Raw genomic sequence first — 21,890 nt, 5'->3', positions numbered from 1 at the left:
GCGGATGAGGTCAATTTGTTCCAGGGTGAGGCGCACAGCATCCCGTTCGTGGGTCTGGCATGGGACGTAGGCTGACCAGAACTGAGGAAAGGCCAGGGCCTAGTTTGGGCTTTGGAACTCCTTGGGCTTCTCATAGCCTCCTCAGCTGGCACAGCACTCAGTGCCCAGAAGTCACATGTAATGCGTTGCTTTTTCTGTGGTACTTGGAAGCCCGTCAGGTGGGCTCACTGTGACCCCTGTAGCCCCCAGCATCCATGGCATGGCACTTTCTAGGTCACTATGGTAACTTCGTTCCAATGTGACTAACCTGTGGTCTCTGTGGCCCCCAAACTGCCCCACATTCCCCAGCAGCCATGGTGGCACCTTGTGTGTCCCTTTGGTACCTGGCCACCCACGAGACCATCTTTCAGCCTGTCCAAGCTGGTCTAGCCATGGCTGAAATTGCGCAGATTAACATGCTGTAGCCCATTGTGGTAAAACTGCCTCAGGACCAGGGACATGTTGTTGTGGCTGGAGAGAGGTCAAGGCAAATGGGTGGGCTCCTTAGGTCTTGGGATCGGGCAGGACACATTGCCTGGCCTGGGCCAGCCTGGGGGTCCCCCACCTCACACTGTCACACAGACTATACTAGGAGCAGCTGAGGCCTGGGCTGAGGGTTTCCCACCAGGGAGGGGATGACAGAGAAGGGGAAGGGCATCCATAGATGATGGAGAGGACATCCAGGGGTGGTGTGAGGGAGCCTCCCCACTAGCGCTACATGCTCCGGACCTCCTCCCCTGCCCAGGGCCAGGCTAGGCCCCCACCGGCCCCCAGCAGCCCGCTCACACTGCAGCCACCCTTCCACAAGTGGGAAGTCCTGCATCAGGGCCCGCGTGCGCTCCCGCGGACTTGGGGTGCTGGAGGTGCCCAGCGTGGTCTGCACGCGGGTTACCGATCACAGCAGCAGACCCAGCAGGAGCAGCAGGCACAGCAGAGGCCGCTGGCTGCGTGCACGGGGACCTTCGAGGCCCCCAGGCCGCAAGCTGCGCAGGGCAAGGCAGGCGGGCCGAGGCGGGTCTGAGAGGGGCGGGCGATGGGGTTCTGCCCGTTGAAACAGGCCACCCAGCGGCGCGGCCTCGCGAGGGGGACGGGGTGAGGGAGGGGATACAGAGTCACAGGACCCTGCGAGTCGTGTGCGGAGAGCTGCGATCCGGATCCGGGAAGCCCGGCAGCCACAGGGCGGCACTGCCCTCCCGCCCCCTGCTCAGAGGCAGCTCCCGCGGGCTAAGCTGGCCTCTGCTGAGAGCCCACTCGCCTCCCATCGCGGGTTCCCTCTGCCCCCGCCCCTCTTCCCACACCCACTGCTCCGAGGGGGCGCCCTAGGTTGCTTTCCCCCGCCTCTAACCTTCCTGTCCAAGCTGGGGTGCTTCTCTCAGAGGGCCACCTGCAGCCCGTGGCCTCCCGGGAGCACACCTCGTCCCCATCTGCCTGCAGCCGGCCCCGCCCACCCCGAGGGCTGCGTGCGAGGGTCTCTGTGGCCACAAGTGCTCTGGGCTCCCGGTTTCCCGGTACTGGGCCATGGGGGCTGGTGTGGGGGAAGAGGTAGTTTCTGGAAATGGGGGGGGGGTAACCTTGTGAGCTCTGGATTCAGGAGGGGGCCCTCTGCCCCCAACCTTCTCTCTCCTCCTACTTGACTCCCCAACCTGCATGACCATTCTCTGGGGACTTGAACCAGCACCTGGGAACTATCAGGAACCTCCTCCACTTCTGTCAGCCAGCCTCAGGAGAGCGCCCTCAGGAGCTGCTACACCTCCCCAGGGCCTGAATAGAGGGACTTTTGGGATCTGAACTGAACAACCTTCTGGGGAGAGTCAACGACCCTTTTACTCAACAGAGCAGGAACTCAGTCAGTAGGCTATTTGTGTGGAAGGAAATGAAGTCGCTTCCATGGTAGAAGAGCCCCCGCCGCAGCAACCTTCGTCCCAGAGCTGCTGGCTGACCTTCTGGCCAGGATCCCTCCTACCTCAGCGTGGAAGGCCCGGCCTCGTGGAGAAGTGTAGGTTCTGAAGAAAGACCTGGCACCTGGGTTCTGTTGCTACACTTGCCTTATCTCGTGGCCCTTGTGGCTCTAGCTTTCCCAGAAACCTCAAGGGCTAAGTGCCTGTGCTTGCTTAGAGGCTGCACGCCATTCCCCATTTCCAGCCTCAGGCCCTCTTTCTAGCTGCCTCCTCTAGGGACCCCCTCCCCCCAACACACACACACACACACACACACGCACAATGGGGATGTGCCTTCTCACAGCAGCTCAACCACTGAGATGATTTAGGGACTGTGCCCAAACTCCTTCATCCCCAGCCTCTCAAGTTTTTGCTCTGATCCCTGGTACCCCCTGGAGCTGTTCCACCTTTGGAACCTTTCCCAGGTGGCAGGAGTGCCTAGCACAGGGCTAGTGACCTAAGTCTGAGCACTGGCGACCCTACAAATCTGTTACAGAAGAACATTTTATTGAGCAGTAAGGGACGCCACTGGGGACAGAAAGGGCTGGCAATAAAGGAGCATGTGAACCTCGGGGCGGGGTGCGTGCTGCTTGACTCTCCATCCTGTTCTTGCTTCAGGGAGCAGGGCTTCCTGGGCCTCTCTGTCCTGCCTCCTGAGACCCCAGGCAGGAGGCTCTTTGGGAAGCCACAGATTGCTGCTTTCAGTTTCAAAAAGCCCAGCTCCCCCCTGGTTTGTGGTGGTGGCCGCTGACAATGGCTCAGGGCAGGAGCCCATGTGGTAGACTGCTAAGGCTTCTCTGCACCCTGTCTCTGCTCCTGCATCCTCCTCGGCTCGCAGAGTGCAGACTTCACTTTCTCCAGCTCACAAAGGGGCCCATGAGGATTGAGCAGAGGAGTGCCAGGTTTTCTTCCAGGCCAGCTTCCGCCCTGGGATGTTCAGGGCAGACTCTCATTTCAAACCTCACTTTCTGAGGCTCCTGGCTTATAGCCATTGAGTGTGCAGGGAGGCTCCTGGCTGAGGAAGGCTCAGACAGAACGACGCAGGTTCTAATCTGTGGTAGTGGGCAGTGGGGGGGGGGGCCGGAGGGGTCACTGCAGGAAGAGGCATTCGCTGTCTTAGGCAGTTAAACCATTGCCCTGTCTTCAGAATGGTTCAGCCAGCAAGATTCTGTGGAGTCCGCCTCCTGGCACCATGCTACAATCGCCGGATTTTGGGTCTGGAGCAACCGAGATCTTCGTCCGACTCTTCCGGAGTGTGCTTTCTCTCGGGAGCACATCTGGGGACTGGCTTCTCGGCTTCCGCCTTTGCTGGCGTGGCCAAAGGAGCATCCCCGTAGGCCCGGTAGCCACCAACCAGGCAGTATGTCTCCCCATGCCGGCCCACCTGCGTTTCTCCACATCCTCGGTTGAGGACATGGTAGTGACCAGGTGTAGGAGGAGAAAGGGGAGCCACAGCTGCTGCAAAGAAAATCAGAACTGATCAGTCACTTTTGCTGTACACAGTCTCCTGCCAGAATTTCCCTCTCTCATGTCTCTCCCAGTTTCTGGCTCAAGACCTTTAATCTACTTGACATCCCAAACACAGCCTTGGCCCATCACCTCTATGAGTCCCTAGAGAAGGGACACTGGCTACAAAAGCAATTCCTAGAGCCTACGGTTGCATCAGGTGAGGTAGTCTCTTCACCGTTTCCGGGGAAAACAGTAGAACCCGAAAGTAATTGCAATCATGATCCTCTCCATCTCTCCCTTCCACAACAGAGAAAACATTTCTTGCAGTGTGTCACTTCTGAGGCTTTAATGGAAACGTCTTTCAAGTTTTGGAAAAAGATAATCTAATATAAATTGGTTAAGGACCCCTCCCACCTTGGCAACCCCTCTTGGGCCCCATTTATAATGCCTGTTACAACCACACTGAACTCTAGCCCTCTGATACTTTTATCTAGATTAGATCAAGGCCAAATACTGAGGCAGAGTGATCAGGAGACTCAGACCGGGTTCTGGGTACCAAGTGTAGGCTCACATCCACCCAGCCTCCTGGGACACCATCTGCTCAGCCCTCCAGTCTCAGTAGCACTTCATCACCCCCCTTGGTTCTTCCGGTCTTCCCATGAATAAGGCACCACCCTCTCCCCTAGTACTCAGCAGCTCAGTATGGGATGTGTCTGAGGGGACCGATATAGATGTGTACATGACAGCACAGAGGTGCCTGGGTTTGAAGGTGTGGTTCAAGAGTGGCCCTCTTCCTCAAACTGCTCCGTTTACCATCTGCCAACAAAAATGCACTTGCCTTTTGCTAAGAGGCCAATCAGGAAAGGGTCTGAATGGAAGCATCCTGTAGCCCAAAGCGGAAGGCAACATTTATAAAGATCAGAAGCTTCCTGAACACTAGTTCAGGGATGACCTTTCACTTGTCCTCAGCAGTGAGCACTGTGGGACCCTGAAGGTGTCCCAGGTCACTGGTATTACTTACAGCTGGGAAAGTGCTGAGGTTTACGTAGTGGGCAAGCCCCACAGGAACATGTGGCAGCCAGGTGAGGTTGTGTGTACACCATGCCTCTTCTACAGGTGCCCGGTCTCGGTGTACCTGCTGCACTGCCCAGCCAGGGAACAGAGCACAGGTTTGAGTAAATATAGACGATCCGGTCAGACATTCTCTCTCAGACAACCAAAGAGATTGGTATCTGGTGGAGAACTGGTAGGGAAGTTTCTCTGAGGGCAGCACGTTTCCATAGTTACGCTGCCATGGAAACTGTGAGAAGGCCTGTGAGGTCATCACTACCCAGTGAGGTCATAATAAGGAACCTGTGACTTGCGGTCAGGCTTCAGGAGGAGGGGCAGTTCTGTGGAGGAGAGCAGGGTGGAGGCAGAGGTACTCTGCCTGGTCCCTCACACCTGGGCCTCCCCGCCCATGCCCTAGTCTAGTAGACACCCCACGTGGGGCGTGCAGGTGGGCTGGTACAGCCCCAGGGGCCCCAGGAGGGCAAGAGAGACCCACATTCTGAAATTGGCTTGAGAGGCAAGATTAACGTTAAGAGACAGCTAGGTTGTATGGCACTGACCCTAAGAGGCAGAGAATTGTGTGGACTGGGGAATCAGGGAAGGCTCCTTGGCAGTGGGCCTGAAGGACAAGTGAGATTTGGACCCATGGGGAGGAGAGGGAAGACATTCCAGTTTGGAAGAATACAAGCAAAGACACACTCTTCTCGACCTTGTCCTGCCCCAAATATAAATTCATAGAACCCTCACATTTTTACACCTGAGGGCTTAGAAAAACCAAGATGTTAAGGGGCCTACCCAGTGTTAAACAGCTAGTGGAGAGGGGTTCTGCTCAATGGTTACGTTCATGTCGGGGCTCCGGATTTACAGCTGATAGGAATGTGAGGACAAGCTCGTGCCGTTTCAAACATTTCCAAGCGATACTGAGAGAGATGTTAAAGGTGCAAAATGAGGGTGCTGAATGACCTCACAAAGTGGGAATGGTGGGCCCATTTTAATATGAAATTCAAAACAAATTCATGACAAAAGGACATAATACAAAATGACAACATAATCATTACATTCCCCTCTCCCCTAGAAGTAAAAATCATTATAATCCTCTCTCTCTCCACCATGAAAGGATGAGATAAAGGCTCAGCAGCAGCCCCCGTGAAAAACATGGTCAACACTGTGAAGAGGGGTTAGTAAGACAACTTGGTCCGACTCAGAGAAGGAAAGAGACAACTCTGCCCTTAGCCTGATCAGGCCCACAGGAAGGAACCACATTTGGGGCAGCTTTTGATAGTGTGGCAATGAGAGAGAACCTTCTTTAGGAGGGGACTCCCTGTTGCCGACCTTGAAAAAGCAAAGATGGGACCTTCGTTTACTGGGGCTGTTGCAGAGGGGATGTGCCCAGGAGGTAGAGACTGCTTGGACTACCCTTTTAGAGGTTGGGCCACCCTGGTTGAGAACCACAGCACCTTCTGTCCCTAAACTGCTTGAATCAGTGGGTGCCCATTAGGACAGACAAAGTCAGGCCTCATTGGAGCAGACTGCCTTTTGGAGTGGTAGAAGGTAAATGTGAAGGGGAATGCTTGCTCTGGCGGAGGTTTGTCACGGCAGGTGAGCCAGCATGAGACCATTCAGAATCTCCAAGGCTCCAGAGATTACTTGGCTGGGAGCATCCCTCTGATGTGGTGTGGGGACTCCTACCTTAACAGAACCTGGCTGGGCATCTGGGGGAGGCAGAATAAACGGTTTATTAACTTAAGAGAGCGAGAGAATCACCTGGGGGGGTCCACCAAACCACTTAAAAAGCCTTGTACCTGGATTCTTGAGCCAACCCTCAGAAAACTTATCTAGATCTGGAGTAGGGCTCAGGAAGCTGCACTTTTAATAAGCTTCCTGGGCAGTCCCACCACAGTGGTCCATGGATAGAGAGACCAAATTATTGTGTATTCTCGGTTGCTTTTGGGAGTCAAAGTGGGCAATATTAAAAACTGCAGCAGGCATACGTATAAACAGGGAATATTCAAGGCAAGCAGAGGTGTATAGTTATTCTATGCATGAATCAGATTTGAGAAAAGCTAGCCTGGTGGTTAAAGAACACAACCCTTAGGACAGACAGACCAGATTCTTTCCTACTTACTTGGGTGATTTTGACCAAGTTCTTTTATTCTTCTGACTGTTTCTTCATATGGAATAGAGCTATGACTGTACATTTAGCACAATATTCTCTTTCGGCAAAGGTTGCTCTGGGTCCATTTGTGTTCTCTGCAACTTAACCCTTTCCAGTGTGCAAGCATTTTTAAGTTTGGTGAAGTATTACATTTGACTTTCAACAGTTCATTACTTTGGGCAAAGCTTATATAATGCTGCAGAGACTAGAACCTATGCAGAGATAGTGAGAGGATGTTATAAGCTTATTCTGCCGGTTTATAAAAAAGTTTAACCTTTTCTCCTCTTCCTCCACCTGCCACCAAGAGATGAGAAAGAAGGCAGAGCCTGGAAATGCACACCAAGCAATACTTTGGTGTCAGTTTGCCTTTTATTCCTCTGCCAGTACTTCCCAGAGAGATTTCACCAAAAGTGCCTAAGCTTGCCATGGCCATTGTTGTGAAGAAAGTTTCTCTCTATTGCTAGTCACATCCCCTTTTCCTTCTCCTGGGGGCTTAATGGATGTTTGGGGGCAGGAAACAAAATTTAAACTAAAACATCCATTGAAAGAGCCTTCGTCCTAAGTGTGGTAGTTTGGAGTGTGAATCTTCTCAGGGTCTACTGAATTCTGCCCCAGTGGAAACTGTTATTAAGGGGCACCCATAGAAACATCGCTTATTGTTAGAAACCATGACATAATACAGAGCCAAGATCGACATTATTCTTCACGTGAAAGACTACAGAGAGCCAAGCTCAGTAGTTCACCCTCAAGTGTTGGCCAGCAACTTACCTTTTGAAGCCAGACTGCAGCCCGGGTCTTCAGAAGGTGACTAGGCAGCCCAGAGCACCCCACTGACAAGTGTGCTCACCCGTCCAGCACAGAGGGAAAGGTCCCTGTTACGGCATCATATGTAAGCCTGCTGCAATAAGGTTTGCTGGTGCAAAGGCTCTCTCACTGAGGACCCCAGTCCCGGAAGGCTTCTCCTCCGGCGAGCTGCCAGTTCAATCTTCTGAGCCAGGCTCACGTCCCAGGGATGGGTCACAAAGCTGACGACGGTGCCTGGCACCTCGCCCCCCACCCGGCCCACCCTCCCTGCTCTGTGGATGTAGTCTTGCAGGGTGAGAGGGAAATCATAATTGATGACTAGCTCCACCTGGGTGCTGTCCAGGCCCCGAGAGGCGATGTCTGTGCAGAGAAGAATGTCTCGGGAGCCCTTCTGGAAGGACTGGAAGATGCCTGTTCTCACTGAGGCTGGCATTTGTCCCTGCAGTCTTAAGTGTTGGATTTTGTGGTCATCCAGAATATATACCCCAGCCAGTTCACAGCGCTGTAGCAATTACAGAACACCAGAACAGTTCCTGCGGCGCCAGTCCTATATGCTCTGTCATGCTGCCTGAGGATCTGCACCAACCCAGTCACCTTCTCTGTTCCCTTCGGCCTCATGAATGTCTGTCTGACATGAGGCATGATGCAGTGGAGCTTGTCACTGGTAACGGGGGTTAGAGAGTCTAAGCTGGCAACTTTACTCAGCAGCTGGCCTACAGCTTCGGGAAATGTGGGCCCCACCAGCACTAAGTGACCTTTCGGATTGAACGGTCTTGTAAGTCAGCTGGGCCTTCTGCTATATGGCTCCCCTCCAAGATGTAATCCACCAGTTCCAGGAAGCTTTCATCCAACACCAAGAAGGAGAGCGGCTCCAGGCTGATCAGTTGAGTTTTCAGGGCCTTCCACAGAGCCCCCGGAGTGGCCACCAGAATATCTGCTGGAGGTTGTTTGGGCAGTTGCAGCCTGGTCCTCCTCATGCCATGGCCTCCCCCTAACTCCCGCACCTGGAGGTCCAAGGAGCTGCCCAAGGCCTGGGCCACAGCACGCACCAGTTCGGCTAATTCTCGAGAAGGCACAAGAGCCAGGCCTCGAGGAGCAGGGATACGACAGGGGTCCAGGCTTGGCTGGCCCAAGAGCCGTTGAAGGAGAGGTAGCATGTAGCTGACAGTTTTGCCACTGCCGGTTTCTGCGGCGCAGAGGATGTGGCGGCCGCGAAGGAGTGGGGGAATGGTACTCGACTGCTCGGTTGTGGGCCGAACAACTTCGGGAGCAGCCTCTTGTAGTGCGCTCAGAACGCGGAGCTCCAGACCCAGTTCGGTTCAGCAGCCGTTGGGCGAGAGGTTCCGCAGCGCTGGAGTCTCATACTGCGCGCGCTCGATGGAGAAATGGTCCGCGTGGGCGCGCCGATTCCTCCAGCCGCACGAAGCGAGTGGCGCGGGCTCCCAAGGGCCCAGCGTGAGGTGTGCCGCTGGTTCAACTCCGGTCGCCGCGCTGACATCAGCAGCGGCCCCGGTCGCGCCGGCCCCGGCCGCGGGGGGCTCCGCTGCCCGCTCTGCCGCTCTTCCTGCCGCCGCTGTAGAGCCCGCGGGATGCGCACCACGAGCAGGGGCTCGTTGGGGCCGCGGACCGTTAGGTCCCAGCGAGGCGCCAGAAGCAACCGAGCCGCGAGCGACCACAGCTGCAGCCGCCGTGCCAGAGCCATACTCCCCTTGCTGCGGGAGAGGCGCACGACAGTGACGTCACAGGCGCGCCAAGGCCTTGCGGACGGTGGCCGGCGCGGCTCAGTAAGGCCCGCGGACTCGGCGAACTGTGTGGAAGGAGCGGGATCTGTAGAGCTCAGCAGCGGCGAGGTCTGTAGGTCCGAACAGGGGATGGTGACTCCAGACCCCGGCCAACCTTGGGGAAGGGTGCGCGGCGGAGGCAGGACCGGGGTCCGGCGATACGCGGCGATGAGGCCCTGGCATTACGAACCAGGAGGGCGGAGGGCTTCTGGCGATCCGATGTCCTATCCCTGCCGTGCTCTTTTGTCGCCCTCACAGCTCCTGTCATGGCTTGGCCAGTTCGGGTCTCCCCCTGTGACTTATGATGAGGGTGCGGCGATGTTTTCCCACATGTGGTCCCCGTGTAATTTCTTTGAATACAAGTATTTATTGAGAGTCTGAGTGAATGGTCAGGCCTGGGGGCCGAGACCAGGAGTCCGGAGTCGTAGGTCCAGGCTCACCCTTCCCTTAGAGCTCCCCAGAGAGCTGAGGGCCCCGAGGGCAAGCTGATGGCTTTCAGCGTATCTTCTCTTCAGTCAAGAGAACTCATCTCTTGGTACTTTTCCCCTTTCTTTTCAGCTGAGGTTCGTTCTCCCCTCCCTTGTCACCCTTTCCAAATTCTCATCCTGAAGCCACTGCTTTCTTAGGTAGTTCACCTCCACCGGCTTTCCAGTCAGATACCTCAATTCCGTAAATAGCAGCGAGGAGGGTCCTGCTACAGGTTTGTGTCTTGTCTCACAAAGCCACGGTCAGGCAGAATATTTTACTTGAATTCAGTTGTTCAGGTTGCCAAAAAGCCTTAGACAACAGGTACTTCCTGAACGGATCCCGAAAATGGGTGTCCGATCATTACTGTAATTTCCAGTGCCTGGGGTAGGAGATAAGGTAAACGTGGATTAACCACCTGGGAGGTTCTTAACATCTGGAGAAAGAGTTTTACTTTCATCAGATACCGTTATAGAGATAAATACTACTAAATTTCAAATAGCATTTTGATACATGATAGACTTTCTGGAGAGTTACCTGTTAAGCCCGCAGAGGAGAGAGGTTTGAATACTCATGGGTGAACAGAGTCACCCATGGATAGTCACCCATTGGGTAGAGCAGTGGCTCTTGAGTGAGGGTGATTTTGCCCTCACCCTTCCTCCAGGACGTTCGACAGTGGCTGGAGACATTTTTCTTTGTCACATCCGGGGTGTGGGGGGGGCGGCGGCGGTGCTGCAGACATCTAGTGGGTAGAGGCCAGGATGCTACTACATATCGTACAAGGCATAGGACAGCCCTCCCCACCACCCCAAAAGAATTATCTGGCCCAAAATGTCAATAGTGTGCTATGGAGAAACCTTGGATAGAGGCTGAGGACTGAAGAGAGGCTGAGGTTCTCACATGTACTCTCACATCAGGTTGTCAGTCACATTTGCCAGACCCTTGTGTGGCCCTGCCCCTTTCCCAGAGTCTGTAGCAGGCACACTGATGCCATTGCTTGTCACGGCCTTGGGATGAGAAAACCTTGGGGGCTCCTCAGAGTCATAAACACAGGAAGGAGTGATTTAGGAGGGTGACGTGGGAGAAGAGAGCTTTAGGAAGAACAAAATTGTCCTCATGTGTTTGGGAAATGTGCCAGATGGAAAAGCGATGAGGTGTGCCATGGGGTGTACCATTGCAGAAGGCAGACTGGGACTGATGCGCGACAGGGAGTCAGATTCTGAATTTGACATAGACTGCTGTAGCAACTAGAAATGCCTAGATCTGTCTAGACAGTGCTGGGTTTTCTGTCACTGCAAAGTTCATGTATAGGCTGATGACCACAGATTGGTGATATGATAGAGGGGAGTTGATATAAAGGATGCTCTGAGATATTGTGATTCTACACTACTTTTACGATTCTTTCCCAGAACTTGGAGCTCCTCGTTTGTTAGCTGAAGTGCTCGTTGGATGTCTGCTCTGACATGTTTCATCCATTTACATGTGCCACTCATCTTTCAGGTACAAAACAAAGAATCGCTTTGCACAAAGCCAGAAGGGATACACTGAAAGAATGATCAGAAAAGAATAATACATAGGTAAGCATTTACATTGACTTTCTCCACATATTTGAGACAGGGTAGCTGGTTAGTGGCTGCTTTCTCGTGCTCGAGCCCTTACAAAGTGAATCTCCTCAGCATGTCATAGAGATTGGAGCCTGTCTGAGCCTGTCTGTCTCTGCCCGTGGCCCCTAGTTTCTTCTTGTCATTGCTTTAGGTACTGTGTAAGGCCCTTCTCTTTTCCTCCGATCACAGCAGACATTGAGTAACCTCTAGTTGTGACTGAGATGCATATTCCACAGTATAGTACTTTAGAAATGAGAAAGGTTTACCTATTGTGGAAACAAATGTAGGCCCCTGGGAGTGTTAGTGTCACTTGGTAATGATTTCCCCAGGGCTGCCATGGTAACTTACGTTGCCTGGTTACTCCCTAAGTTTTGAAAAGAATTCTTCCTTGGATCTCAGGTGATAGTGGTACATTCCTTCCTTCATTTATTCATTCAGTATATATTTTCTGAGCACCATGTATGTGCCAGGTACTTTTCATATGGACAGTGAATGAAACAGACAAAATTCCTGCCCTAGTGAAGTGTATATTCTGATTAAAATGGGGTGAGGCCTGGCCATTGGTAGTTTTAAAAATCTCTCCAGATGATTCTAATGTACAGCTAGGTTTGAGAATCACAGTTTTAAATGAAGCACTTTGGGAATTGCAAAGGCATTGCAGAAATAAAAAGTGGCTATTGGTATTCCTTTGCTATTCCTGCTTTCTCCTGCCTGCATCCGGACTGTTGTACAAGTGCCGATCATTTTCTTTTCAGCCCTTTTCACTGTTTGCCTAGACCCTTTATCCCTCTTTCTAACCTAACACCCTACCTCCTTCTGGTCTTTCAACCTCCAGTCCCTCATCTGTTTGGGATTTATCCTACACTTGGTGGGAAGCCATTGCAGGGTATAAACAGGGAAGTGGTGTTAGCAGAGATGCCTTTTTCAGACACCATACTGGCTATTGTAAGAGAATGGATAGGAGGGGGCAGGAGAAGATTTGGGGAGACTCATTACGAGACTGGCTTTGTGCACAGTGGTGGCCTTGGAGATGGAGTAAAGCAGGCAGGTTAGAGTCATATTTGGAAGGTTAGTGATGGCTTGGAGGCGAATAGCAGTAAGCGATGAATTGGATGTGGGGAATGTGGGTTAAGGATGTGTAATTGGGTAAATGGAGATGCTACCTACTGAAATGGGAAACATTTTCTCCCCACATATTGGCCTGATAAACACCTTCTCACCCTTTAGACCTTGAATCAGAGATTCTTTCTTTTTTTATTTTAATATATTTTATTTTATTTCATTTTTATTTGGGCTGCGATGCCAGCTTGCAGGATCTTAGTTCCCCAACCAGGGATTGAACCCAGGCCCCCTGAACTGGAGGCACAGGGTCCTAACCACTGGACCACCGGGGAATTCCCAGCAGAGAATTTTTCTTTGTTTTTTTTTTTAATATAAGTTTTAATTAATTAATTAATTAATTTTTGGTTGCGTTGTGTCTTCGTTGCCGCTCCTGGGCTTTCTGTCGTTGCGGCGAGCAGGGGCTACTCTTCGTTGCGGTGCACGGGCTTCTCACTGCAGTGGCTTCTCTTGTTGCGGAACACGGGCTCTATGTGCACGGGCTTCAGAAGTTGTGGCGCATGGGCTCAGTAGTGGTGGCTCGCGGGCTTAGTTGCTCCGAGGCATGTGGGATCTTCCCGGACCAGGGAGCAAACCCATGTCCCCTGCATTGGCAGGCGGATTCTTGTGGGGTTTTTTTAAAACATATTTGTTGGAGTATAATTGCTTTACAATGGTGTGTTAGTTTCTGCTGTATAACAAAGTGAATCAGCTCTATGCATACGTATATCCCCATATCCCCTCCCTCTCGAGTCTGCCTCCACCCTCCTGATCCCACCCCTCTAGGTGGTGGCAAGGCACTGAGCTGATCTCCCTTTGCGATGCCGCTGCTTCCCACTACCTAGCTATTTTACATTTGGTATTGTATATATGTCAGTGCTACTGTCTTACTTCGTCGCAGCTTACCCTTCCCCCTTCCCGTGTCCTCAAGTCCATTCCCTACGTCTGCGTCTTTATTCCTGTCCAGCCCCTAGCTTCATCAGAACTCTTTTATTTTTTTAGATTCCATACATACGTGTTAGCGTACGGTATTTGTTTTTCTTTCTGACTTACTTCACTCTGTATGACAGACTCTAGGTCTATCCACCTCAGTACAAGTAACTCAATTTCGTTTCTTTTTAAGGCTGGGTAATATTCCATTGTATATATGTGCCACATCTTCTTATCTATTCGTCTGTCAATGGACACTTAGGTTGCTTCCACGTCCTGGGTATTGTAAATAGTGCTGGCTGGCGGATTCCGAGCCGCTGCGCCACCAGGGAAGTCCACAGAGATTATTTTTTGAGGGAGGCCCTCCTCAACCCCCATCAGTCTCTTCGCTGCTGAGCTAGACTCCCACAGCCTTACGTAAGTGCTCCATCACAGCACCATGCACACTTTTATTTTCACACATATCTGTAAGTTCCCTTTCTGTAACCCTCTGTTCTATTGAACCTTACCCTCCTGCCTCATCTTTTGGTCTCTAGTGCCTAGCAGTGCTTGGCATATCTTAGGGGCTCAGTAAGTGTCCGTTGAATAAATAATTGGAGACAGAGTACGAGGCTTAGGAAGGTTGATCAAGGCTTTGTCTTCTACACGTGGAGTAGGAGATGCCCTTAACACATCCGAGTGGGGATGTGTTTTGAGCAGTTGGTGTGAGGTTGGGATGCCTTTGGAGATGATCGTGGCCAGTATTTTATACCATGGAAGTGAATAAATTTGTGGGGCAGGATGTGTGAAATTAGCAGGGAAGAGGGCCCACGACTGAGGAGCAACCTCAACATGTGAGGGCAGGAGGTGAAACCAGGAAAAGAGACTGAAAAGCAGGGGTAGAGAAAAACTGGGAGAGTGTGCGGTCGACGAACCCAGGGAGGAGAGAGATCAAGCAAGAGGGGAGGCTCCACCGTGCCATGTGCTGCTAGGAGAACAAGATTGAGGACGGGTCAGTGTCTCATAGACTGAGCCACTTCGAGGTAATTGGTGACTTTAATCAGAGCAGTTTTGGGAGAGTGGCAGGGGGGAGGGCATGCCGGAGTGGGCTGAGTAGTACAAAGGTAGTACCTCTGAGAAGAGCATCCTTGGCAAGCTTTGTGGTTTTTAGAGGGGACCGTGTTTGCTTAGAATAAATAAATTAATGGTTATCTCTGGGACATGGGATTTTGATTTTCTTCGTTTTACTCCTGTTGCCCCTTCAAAATATTTTTAGAATGTGACCACTTCTCGCCACCTCCCCTACTATCTCTCCGTCTTGAGCCACCATCATCTCTGACATCGGTGACAGAAGAGCCTTCTGATGATCTGCCAGTGTCTACCGTGCCCCCCACAGTCTGTTTTTCATACAGCAGTCAGCGTGATCATGGGGAATGTGATCAGTCATGCCACTCCTCTCCTTAAAACCCTTCACTGGCTCCTACCGTGAAGCGCTAACACAGCCCGCAGAGCGTCCGACAAGGCCATTCGGGGTCCGACCACTGTGTCCTACCTTCTCACTGCTCTCCATCCATTGTGTATCTGACTTCCATTACCCTCTTCTCCTTTCTGTGCTGCAACCAACAGTGGCCTCCTTCCTGTTCTTCTAACACACCAGACAAGCTCCTGCCCCAGGGTCTTTGCACCGGCCCTTACCTCTCCTGTGCGCTCTTCCATTAGATACGAACTTGGCTAACTCAGATCTCTGCTCAGATTTCACCTTCTCATTGAAGTTTATCTGGGCTCCTCTATTTAAAATTTTAACCTATGGGGATGAGGTGGGGTGGGGGGGAAATGGGTGCGGGTGGTCAGAGGATACAAACTCCCAGTTACAAGACAAATACGTTCTGGGATGTAATGTGCAGCATGGCAACTATGGTTAACAATACTGTATTGTATCTTTTTTCATTTTATTTATTTGTTTACTTTTGGCTGTGTTGGGTCTTCGTTGCTGCAGTGGGCTTTCTCTAGTTGCGGTGAGCGGGGGCTCCTCCTCGTTGCGGTGCGCAGGCTTCTCATTGTGGTGGCTTCTCTTGTTGCGGAGCACCGGCTCTAGGTGCGCGGGCTTCAGTAGTTGCGGCACGTGGCCTCAGTAGTTGTGGCGCACGGGCTGTAGAGCACAGGCTCAGTAGTTGTGGCGCACGGGCATAGTTGCTCCTCGGCATGTTGCATCTTCCCGGAGCAGGGCTCGAACCCGTGTCCCCGGCATTGGCAGGTGGATTCTTAACCACTGCGCCCCCAGGGAAGCCCTACCTCTCATTATTAACTCAATGTATTAACTCAATTTTGGCTATAATTAGTGCAGTTTCTATTATCATTAATGAACTGGGGGAAGATCGGGTGGTTGTCTAAGTAGCCTGAACCGACTAGAGAGGAAGTCCCTGAGGCACAGGGGAGGAGGTGTGCCCACATCCAGAGCAGTCTAGCCATTGGAGGTCCATGGCTCATTAAGTAGCCTGAGATTCTGGGCTGTGTCCAAATAGGTACAAAGATCATTTGTGATCTAGGCATGTTCTCTCCTTGGGCATCTGAACCAGAATTCCCTGAAAGATCCCCAGGTGGTACTCAGTGGGTCAGGATGTGGATGGAGGTGAGCTACACAGAGGGAACCGAGTAAGGTCCACCCTCCCGCAGCCAGAGCCACCCACTGTCTTCTTCCACTGCTGAGGCAAGCCACCTGGGTTTCCTCAGGCCACTGCCCACAGGCCTTCCTTTAGTATCCGGTGTCTAAACTGCAGAGTGCCCCACCAAACCCCAGTATTGGGAGCCTGCACCACAGACCCCACCACGGAGACGGACACTCATGCTGATTCCATTTTTAAAACATTTATTTTCAGGACATGTTTGTGTTCATATGCAAGGAAACTTTGTGGGGTATCTGTGGCTGCCAAAGTGACATCTGGCAGGATTAACTGGATCACCAGAGCCAAACAATGAGGACTGGGAAGGCGGCAATAACTGTGAGGCCTGGGCCCATGTGGGGGCAAGATTTTGAGAATGACCACTTAGGTGACAACATGGGATTCCCACGAACCGCAGCTCTGGTTAGTTTCTGGTCTGGAGCCAGATCCTCTCTCTGATGCAGACGTGGGAGAACGGAGTGGCAAGAGCTGCCCCGCTGCTCATTTGGGAACTCATCCTCCAAGCGACTCTGTCCCTCGTCCTCCTCCCATACCTGGAGGCGGCAGTCAGCGGGCAGCACCTCTCACAGCACCCCCGCGGACACCTGCTCAGACCACCTGCTCAGAGCTACTCTTCTGCCCAGCCCAGCACACCTGTTCCACCTGTTCCACCTGCCTGAAGACCCGCCGCCCCTTTCCTCGAAGCACACCCCAGAGCTCTTCCTCACTCCAGCCACGCCCCAGCAACTCCTCTATCAGTACCGGGTATAGGGACACGTCCTCCAGGCCCTGTGGGAACCTGTGTGGCTGCCAGCCAGCCAGCTCTTGGGCCCCAGACCTGTTCCCTGGTCCTGAGTCAGAACCAAAGCCCTATGTGTCCAGGGTCCACTGAACCCCAGCCCTGGTCAGATATGGAAAATGGAGACTTGGAGAGAGTAAATGATTCACTCCTGCTCTTCATCCTTCAGAGGAAGACCCCAAAAGCGCCTCGAGTATTCATCAAGTCATTGAGTTGTACTGTTAAGATCTATGCCTTTCACTGAATGCACTTTTTGCCTCCATTTATAAAGAGAAGAAAAGCTTTTTAAGAACTGGGTTGAGCCCCCTGCATGCACAGACCCAACTGCAGGCAGAGAAGATGGTCAGCCCAGCCCAGACCTTGCTAAGAGTCTGCTCAGAGGCCATGGGTCTGGTCTGCTGGCACTGGATGGGTGCAGATGCTGGGCAGTTGATCTCTGTGTGGTGTTTTAGACAAATATGATGACCTAGAGTAGGGTCAAACAGACAGGAGAGCCCAGGAAGCAGACCCTGGGAGAGGGGAGATACCATTTGGGCCAGCACACCTGAGGCTATGGTCAAGGCCATGAGGACCACAGTGTGGTGGGCACAGTGGCTGTGAAAGCCCCACTGCTGCCTAGCCAGCCTGAGACAAGCCACGGGGAAGCACCCACTGGCCAGCCCCGTCATAATCTCCGCCAATCCCGATGAACTTGCATCCAATGACTGCCCTGATGTGGTCGAAGTGATCTGAAGAATGGAAAGTCAGCAGTGTGGGGCTTCCAGGGCAGGGGTGGGGTGATGACTGACCTCTGTTGATTCCCCTTTTTGTAGCCTGTAGGCCAAACAGGCCAGTTCCTTCATGGCCTGGCACCGAGAGTACCAACTAGAGGGCCCTGAGGTTTGATCTGAAGTGATCCCAGCTGGCTCTAGAACTGGACTTCAGATTTGGAGTGGACCCCAGAGCCCCCTGTTTGGGCCATTTCCCACCCAAGATTCACCCTGCCTCCCAGTCTCCTTGAGAACCTGTGGGGGCTCCTTTCCCCGGGTGTGGAGGATGAGAGAGGAACAAGAGTACAACTGGTGAAGACCCCAGAGACCTAAGGAGCTGTCCAGTCCCTTGGCCAGAGGTAGGGGCAGTGTGCTTTAGGAGCCCCTGCAGAGGCACAGATGGGCAGCACCCGGGCTCTGTGTCTGACAGCCTCCCTGATACCCATCATTATCACAGTTTTGATTCCATGGCTCCAGTTCCACATGGCACCAAGGTGCTGTGTACCGTCCATTATTGGGTTTTGGGGAGCTGTACCTATTGCCAACAGGTGGGTCAAACCACTGGGGCTCTTCTGAAGTCCTCCCCAAATTTGGACCCAGCTTCAGCTCCAAATCAGAGTTTTCAGAGAGCCCAGGGCGAAGCCCCAGTAGACACGTTGGCTAACGGGTTGCACTGCAGCACCCGCACGGACAAGGACACCATCACGATGCCACCGTTCTTCTTCTGCAGGGGCGGACCGGTGGACAGTCAGCTTGGCTCCCAGCACAGCCACCTGCCTGTTCACTCTCTCGGCCCCTGTGAGAAAGGTGTTCAGCCCTGGCCTTGAGGTCAGAGTCATCTCCTCTCTGGGTTTGTGTGAATGGAGGAGCCGCAGCCCGGGTCTGGGTGGTGTCTTGGCCCTGGGTTTCCGGGTTTGGAGGAGTATCTTACCACCTAGACCCCCACCTAGGGCTCAAGAGTTCAGGGGCTGTGGACCGTGGGTTTTGGGGGCAGAAGATATTTAACCTGGGGTTTGAGGAAATTGAGGAAGAAGAGGCTCAGGTTCAAGGGCTCCTGGTTTGAACCTCTTGCTTTAGGGATTAGGGCCAGGGCAGTCTCTCACGAGAAGCTGCAGGATATCATCAGGAACATTCCGAGTGTTCCTGCACACGCCCCGGGCCGCTGAGTGGGAGAAGATGACAGGTGCCTGTGACACTTCTAGGGCTCGCCGTGCCACAGCATCCGAGACATGGGACAAGTCCACCATCATGCCCAGGCGGTTCATTTCTGCCACCGCCTTCTACAGGAACAGGATGGGGAGAGGGCATCAGGGCTGCATTTATCTTGTGTGCATTTATCTGTAGGGAACAGGCGGGGCTGTACATTCATGTGGGGCAGGGTATGGAACCCGGGTACTTACCTTGCCAAGCCGGTGAGCCGACTGACATTGCTGTAGAAGGGGTGGATACCCTTTGCTGTGCTCTGTGCCCTGCAGGATGGCCAGGAGGCAGTCTGACTGGTGGCCGTGACTTTGCTACAAGAGCCTAGAAAGAGGTTCTTTCGAACTGTCTACACCTGCAACTCCCTGGTGCAAGAGGAGGGACCCAAACTGGGCTGTGCCTGGCAGTAGGAGGGCCCTTCTGGGGACTCAGTCTTGACTATATTCAGGAAAAAAAAATGCATACGCCCTTTTTGGTCAACTGCATCATTGTTGAAGTTCTGTCTCTTTTCACTTGCTTTAAAGGCGACTCCAATCTACCTCTTAAAAACTGTTTCCTACAATTCTGCCTTGCTTTCAAATCCTCTTCGTTGCCTTCCCTCAATATATTTTTGGACGATAGTTGTCCTTTATAACTGTACAGGTTTGTGAATTGCAGTGCCCCTGAGCTCCATCTTTCAACTCGCTTTTTTGTGAGCTGGCTGCAAAACCGCAGGATTGCTTCAGGCCCTATTCTGGTTCCGGGGGGCAGGCTGAGCCTTTGGTTAATTCTTATTCTTGATTGGAAATTAGAGTGACATGTGCCTAGCCAAACACCTAGAGCTGGTCTTTCATTGGTTCCCCCTCTCCCCGTTCATCCTCTGGACAATTTGCAAACTGTACGAAACAGGAGGTTAAAGGTGCTAATTCTCCAAGTGGGGAGATTGATAGTAAAGCGGCTGGAATGGCAAACCCGAGCACCAGGAGATGAAAAATAACGTGCGTTTTAGAAACCTTTCCCAATCACTGGGTGTACCATCCTCTGGGTTTCCCATGCATGTTTTAGCTGTAGGAAGATTCCCTTGAACCTGGAGATTTGGGACCCATGGAATGGGTATAGCACACAGTATTACTTTAAAGGGTCTGCATTTGCTCACGCAACCTAACCAATCCTGTCGGACCCAAGAGTGTCCAGCCTTATGTCTCTTCCTGCTGTGGGTCTAGATGTGGTCAATCCAGGTTGCATCACAGCTCCTGAACGAATTTTGTAAGAATTTCTCTTTCACTATCTTTTTTTCTCTTTTTTTTTTGTAATTTATATTTATAATGGGGTTTAGCTGATTTTCAGTGCTGTGTTTATGCCGCTTTACACCCACTTGATTCACTTACAGAGAGATATCAATAAATACTTTTTAAGATTCTTACTATGCAGATATATTCTTCTGTGGTGAATAGGGTGTGTTGAGTCCTGTTCACTGAGCAATGAGTAGGTCTTGTCTATTATATATTTGGTTGATGGAAAGGTATCTGTGCTAATTTCAAACTCTTGTTTTATGCATCACCCCACCTCATCTTTCCCCGTAAGCAGCCATAGTGTGTTTTCTAAATGTGTGACTCCGTTCTGTTTTGTACAGTTCATGTGTAGAGATTTTTACGTTCCGTCTATAAGTGATATAAGTTTCGTTACCTGTGTGACTTATTTCTCTTAGTATCATCGTACCTAAATCACTCATTATGCTGCTACAGGCCTTAGGACATTGATTTCATGGCTGAGTGATATTCCATTGTACATAAGTACCACAACTTGTTTACCCATTTTTTTGTTTCCTGGGATATTTAAGGTGTACCCGAGTCGAGGTCCTTGTCAACCGAGCAGCCCTAAACTTTGGGGTGCCTGTGTCCTGTCGATTTTTGGTTTTCCGAATATACACGCCTATGAGTGGAAGTGCCCTATGCACTGTAGCTCTGATTTTTAGATGTTTTAGGAAACACCATACACTTCTCCAGAGTGGCTGTTGGCATTTTACATCCCGCCCATCAGCGTAACAAGGCTCCCTTTTCTCCATGGCTTGTCCTGCATTTCTGGTTTTTACACTTTTCCAGGATGGCCCTTTTGACAGATGCGAGTGAGACTTCTTTGTAGTGCTGATTTGCATTGCCCGCTTGCTTGGTTGGCCAAAAAGGGCGTCTGCGTTTTTTACTAAATATATTCAGGAAAAACGCATAGGCCCTTTTTGGCTAACTGCACCATTGTCGAAGTTCTGCCGCTTTTCATGTGCTTTAAAGGCGACTCCAAACTATCTCTTGAAAACTGTTTCTTGCAATTCTGCCTTGCTCTCAAATCCTTTTCGTTGCCTTACCTCAATATATTTTTGGAAGATTGTTATCATTTATAACCCTGCAGGTTTGTCAATTGCAGTGCCCCTGAGCTCCATTTTTTAAGTCCCTTTTTTGGGCACTGGCCACAAAACCCCAGGATTGCTTCAGGCCCTACTCTTGTTCCGGGGTGCAGGCTGAGACTTTAGTTAGTTCTTCTTCCTGCTTGGAAATTAGAGTGACATGTGCCTGTCCAAACACCTAGGGCTGGTCTCTCATTGGTTCCGCCTCTTCCCGTTCATCCTCCGGACAAATTTCTAACTGTACGAAACAGGAGGTTAAAGCTGCTGATTCTGCAGGTGGGGAGCTTGTTAGAAAAGAGGCTGGAGGGGTGAACCCGGCTACCAGGAGATGAGGAGATGAGGTGACTTTTCCAAACTCTTCCGGGTCAAAACGGTGTACCATCCTCTGGGTGTCAGGCATGTTTTAGCTGTAGGTAGAGTCCCTTTCATGTAAGGAGGACACCAGGGATTTTTCCAAATCAGTGTCTCCCCGAACCCCAAACTGGGAAATTTTTAAGCTATGGGTACACGTATGTTCATTAAGGGCCTTAGGCAGTAGTCAGAGTCTGAGCTTTAGTTGATTGAAATCTTCAGGGTCAGAAGCGCTCACCATTGGCCTCCCTTAGGTTACATTTTATCTGTCATTGATACATGATGTAGATATAGATATGTATTCTTTTTCAGATGATTTCCCCTTATAGGTTATTACAGAATATTGAATGTTGATCCCTGTGTTATACAGAAGTTCCTTGTTGATGATCTATTTTATACCTAGCAGTGTGTATGTGTTAATCCCAAACTGTTAATTTATCCCTCCTCCCACGTTTTCCGTTTG

At 51.6% G+C, this 21,890-nt stretch overlaps 1 protein-coding gene, 1 long non-coding RNA gene and 1 pseudogene across 5 annotated transcripts in view; 1 reads left to right on the top strand and 2 right to left on the bottom strand.

The window, feature by feature from the left end:
• Positions 1 to 21,890, top strand: part of LOC309814833 — a 56,673-nt gene that overhangs the window by 34,078 nt on the left and 705 nt on the right. Inside the window, exons 1-3 of one of the 3 annotated variants that reach the window (XR_014295752.1) lie at positions 9,200 to 9,284; positions 11,181 to 11,257; positions 14,568 to 14,658. This is a non-coding gene — a long non-coding RNA (uncharacterized lncRNA). Of the gene's footprint in view, positions 1 to 9,199; positions 9,285 to 11,180; positions 11,471 to 14,567; positions 14,659 to 21,890 lie in introns of those variants that run through there. The other 2 variants (XR_014295751.1, XR_014295753.1) reach the window with 2 other exon arrangements.
• On the bottom strand, positions 2,463 to 9,136 carry LOC309814419 (putative ATP-dependent RNA helicase DDX28; annotated as a pseudogene). The gene is made up of 2 exons (XR_014296206.1): positions 7,399 to 9,136; positions 2,463 to 3,434 (listed from the first exon to the last, which is right to left on the bottom strand). The product of XR_014296206.1 is annotated as a putative ATP-dependent RNA helicase DDX28 (transcript).
• Positions 16,176 to 21,476, bottom strand: LOC309815159 (dipeptidase 2-like; the record flags this gene model as incomplete). The annotated part of the gene is made up of 7 exons (XM_082641755.1): positions 16,176 to 16,505; positions 16,615 to 16,750; positions 17,403 to 17,478; positions 18,139 to 18,223; positions 18,603 to 18,779; positions 18,900 to 18,968; positions 21,456 to 21,476. 7 exons carry the CDS (start codon positions 21,474 to 21,476, stop codon positions 16,248 to 16,250), a joined length of 822 nt encoding a protein of 273 aa, XP_082497881.1. The 3' UTR covers positions 16,176 to 16,247.

Source organism: Mesoplodon mirus, assembly GCF_964341445.2.
Source record: "Mesoplodon mirus genome assembly, chromosome: 13".
In the NCBI taxonomy this organism is placed as follows: Eukaryota; Metazoa; Chordata; class Mammalia; order Artiodactyla; family Ziphiidae; genus Mesoplodon; species Mesoplodon mirus.
Note: the sequence above shows the minus strand (reverse complement) of the source record. Positions and strands in the feature narration are given on the sequence as shown.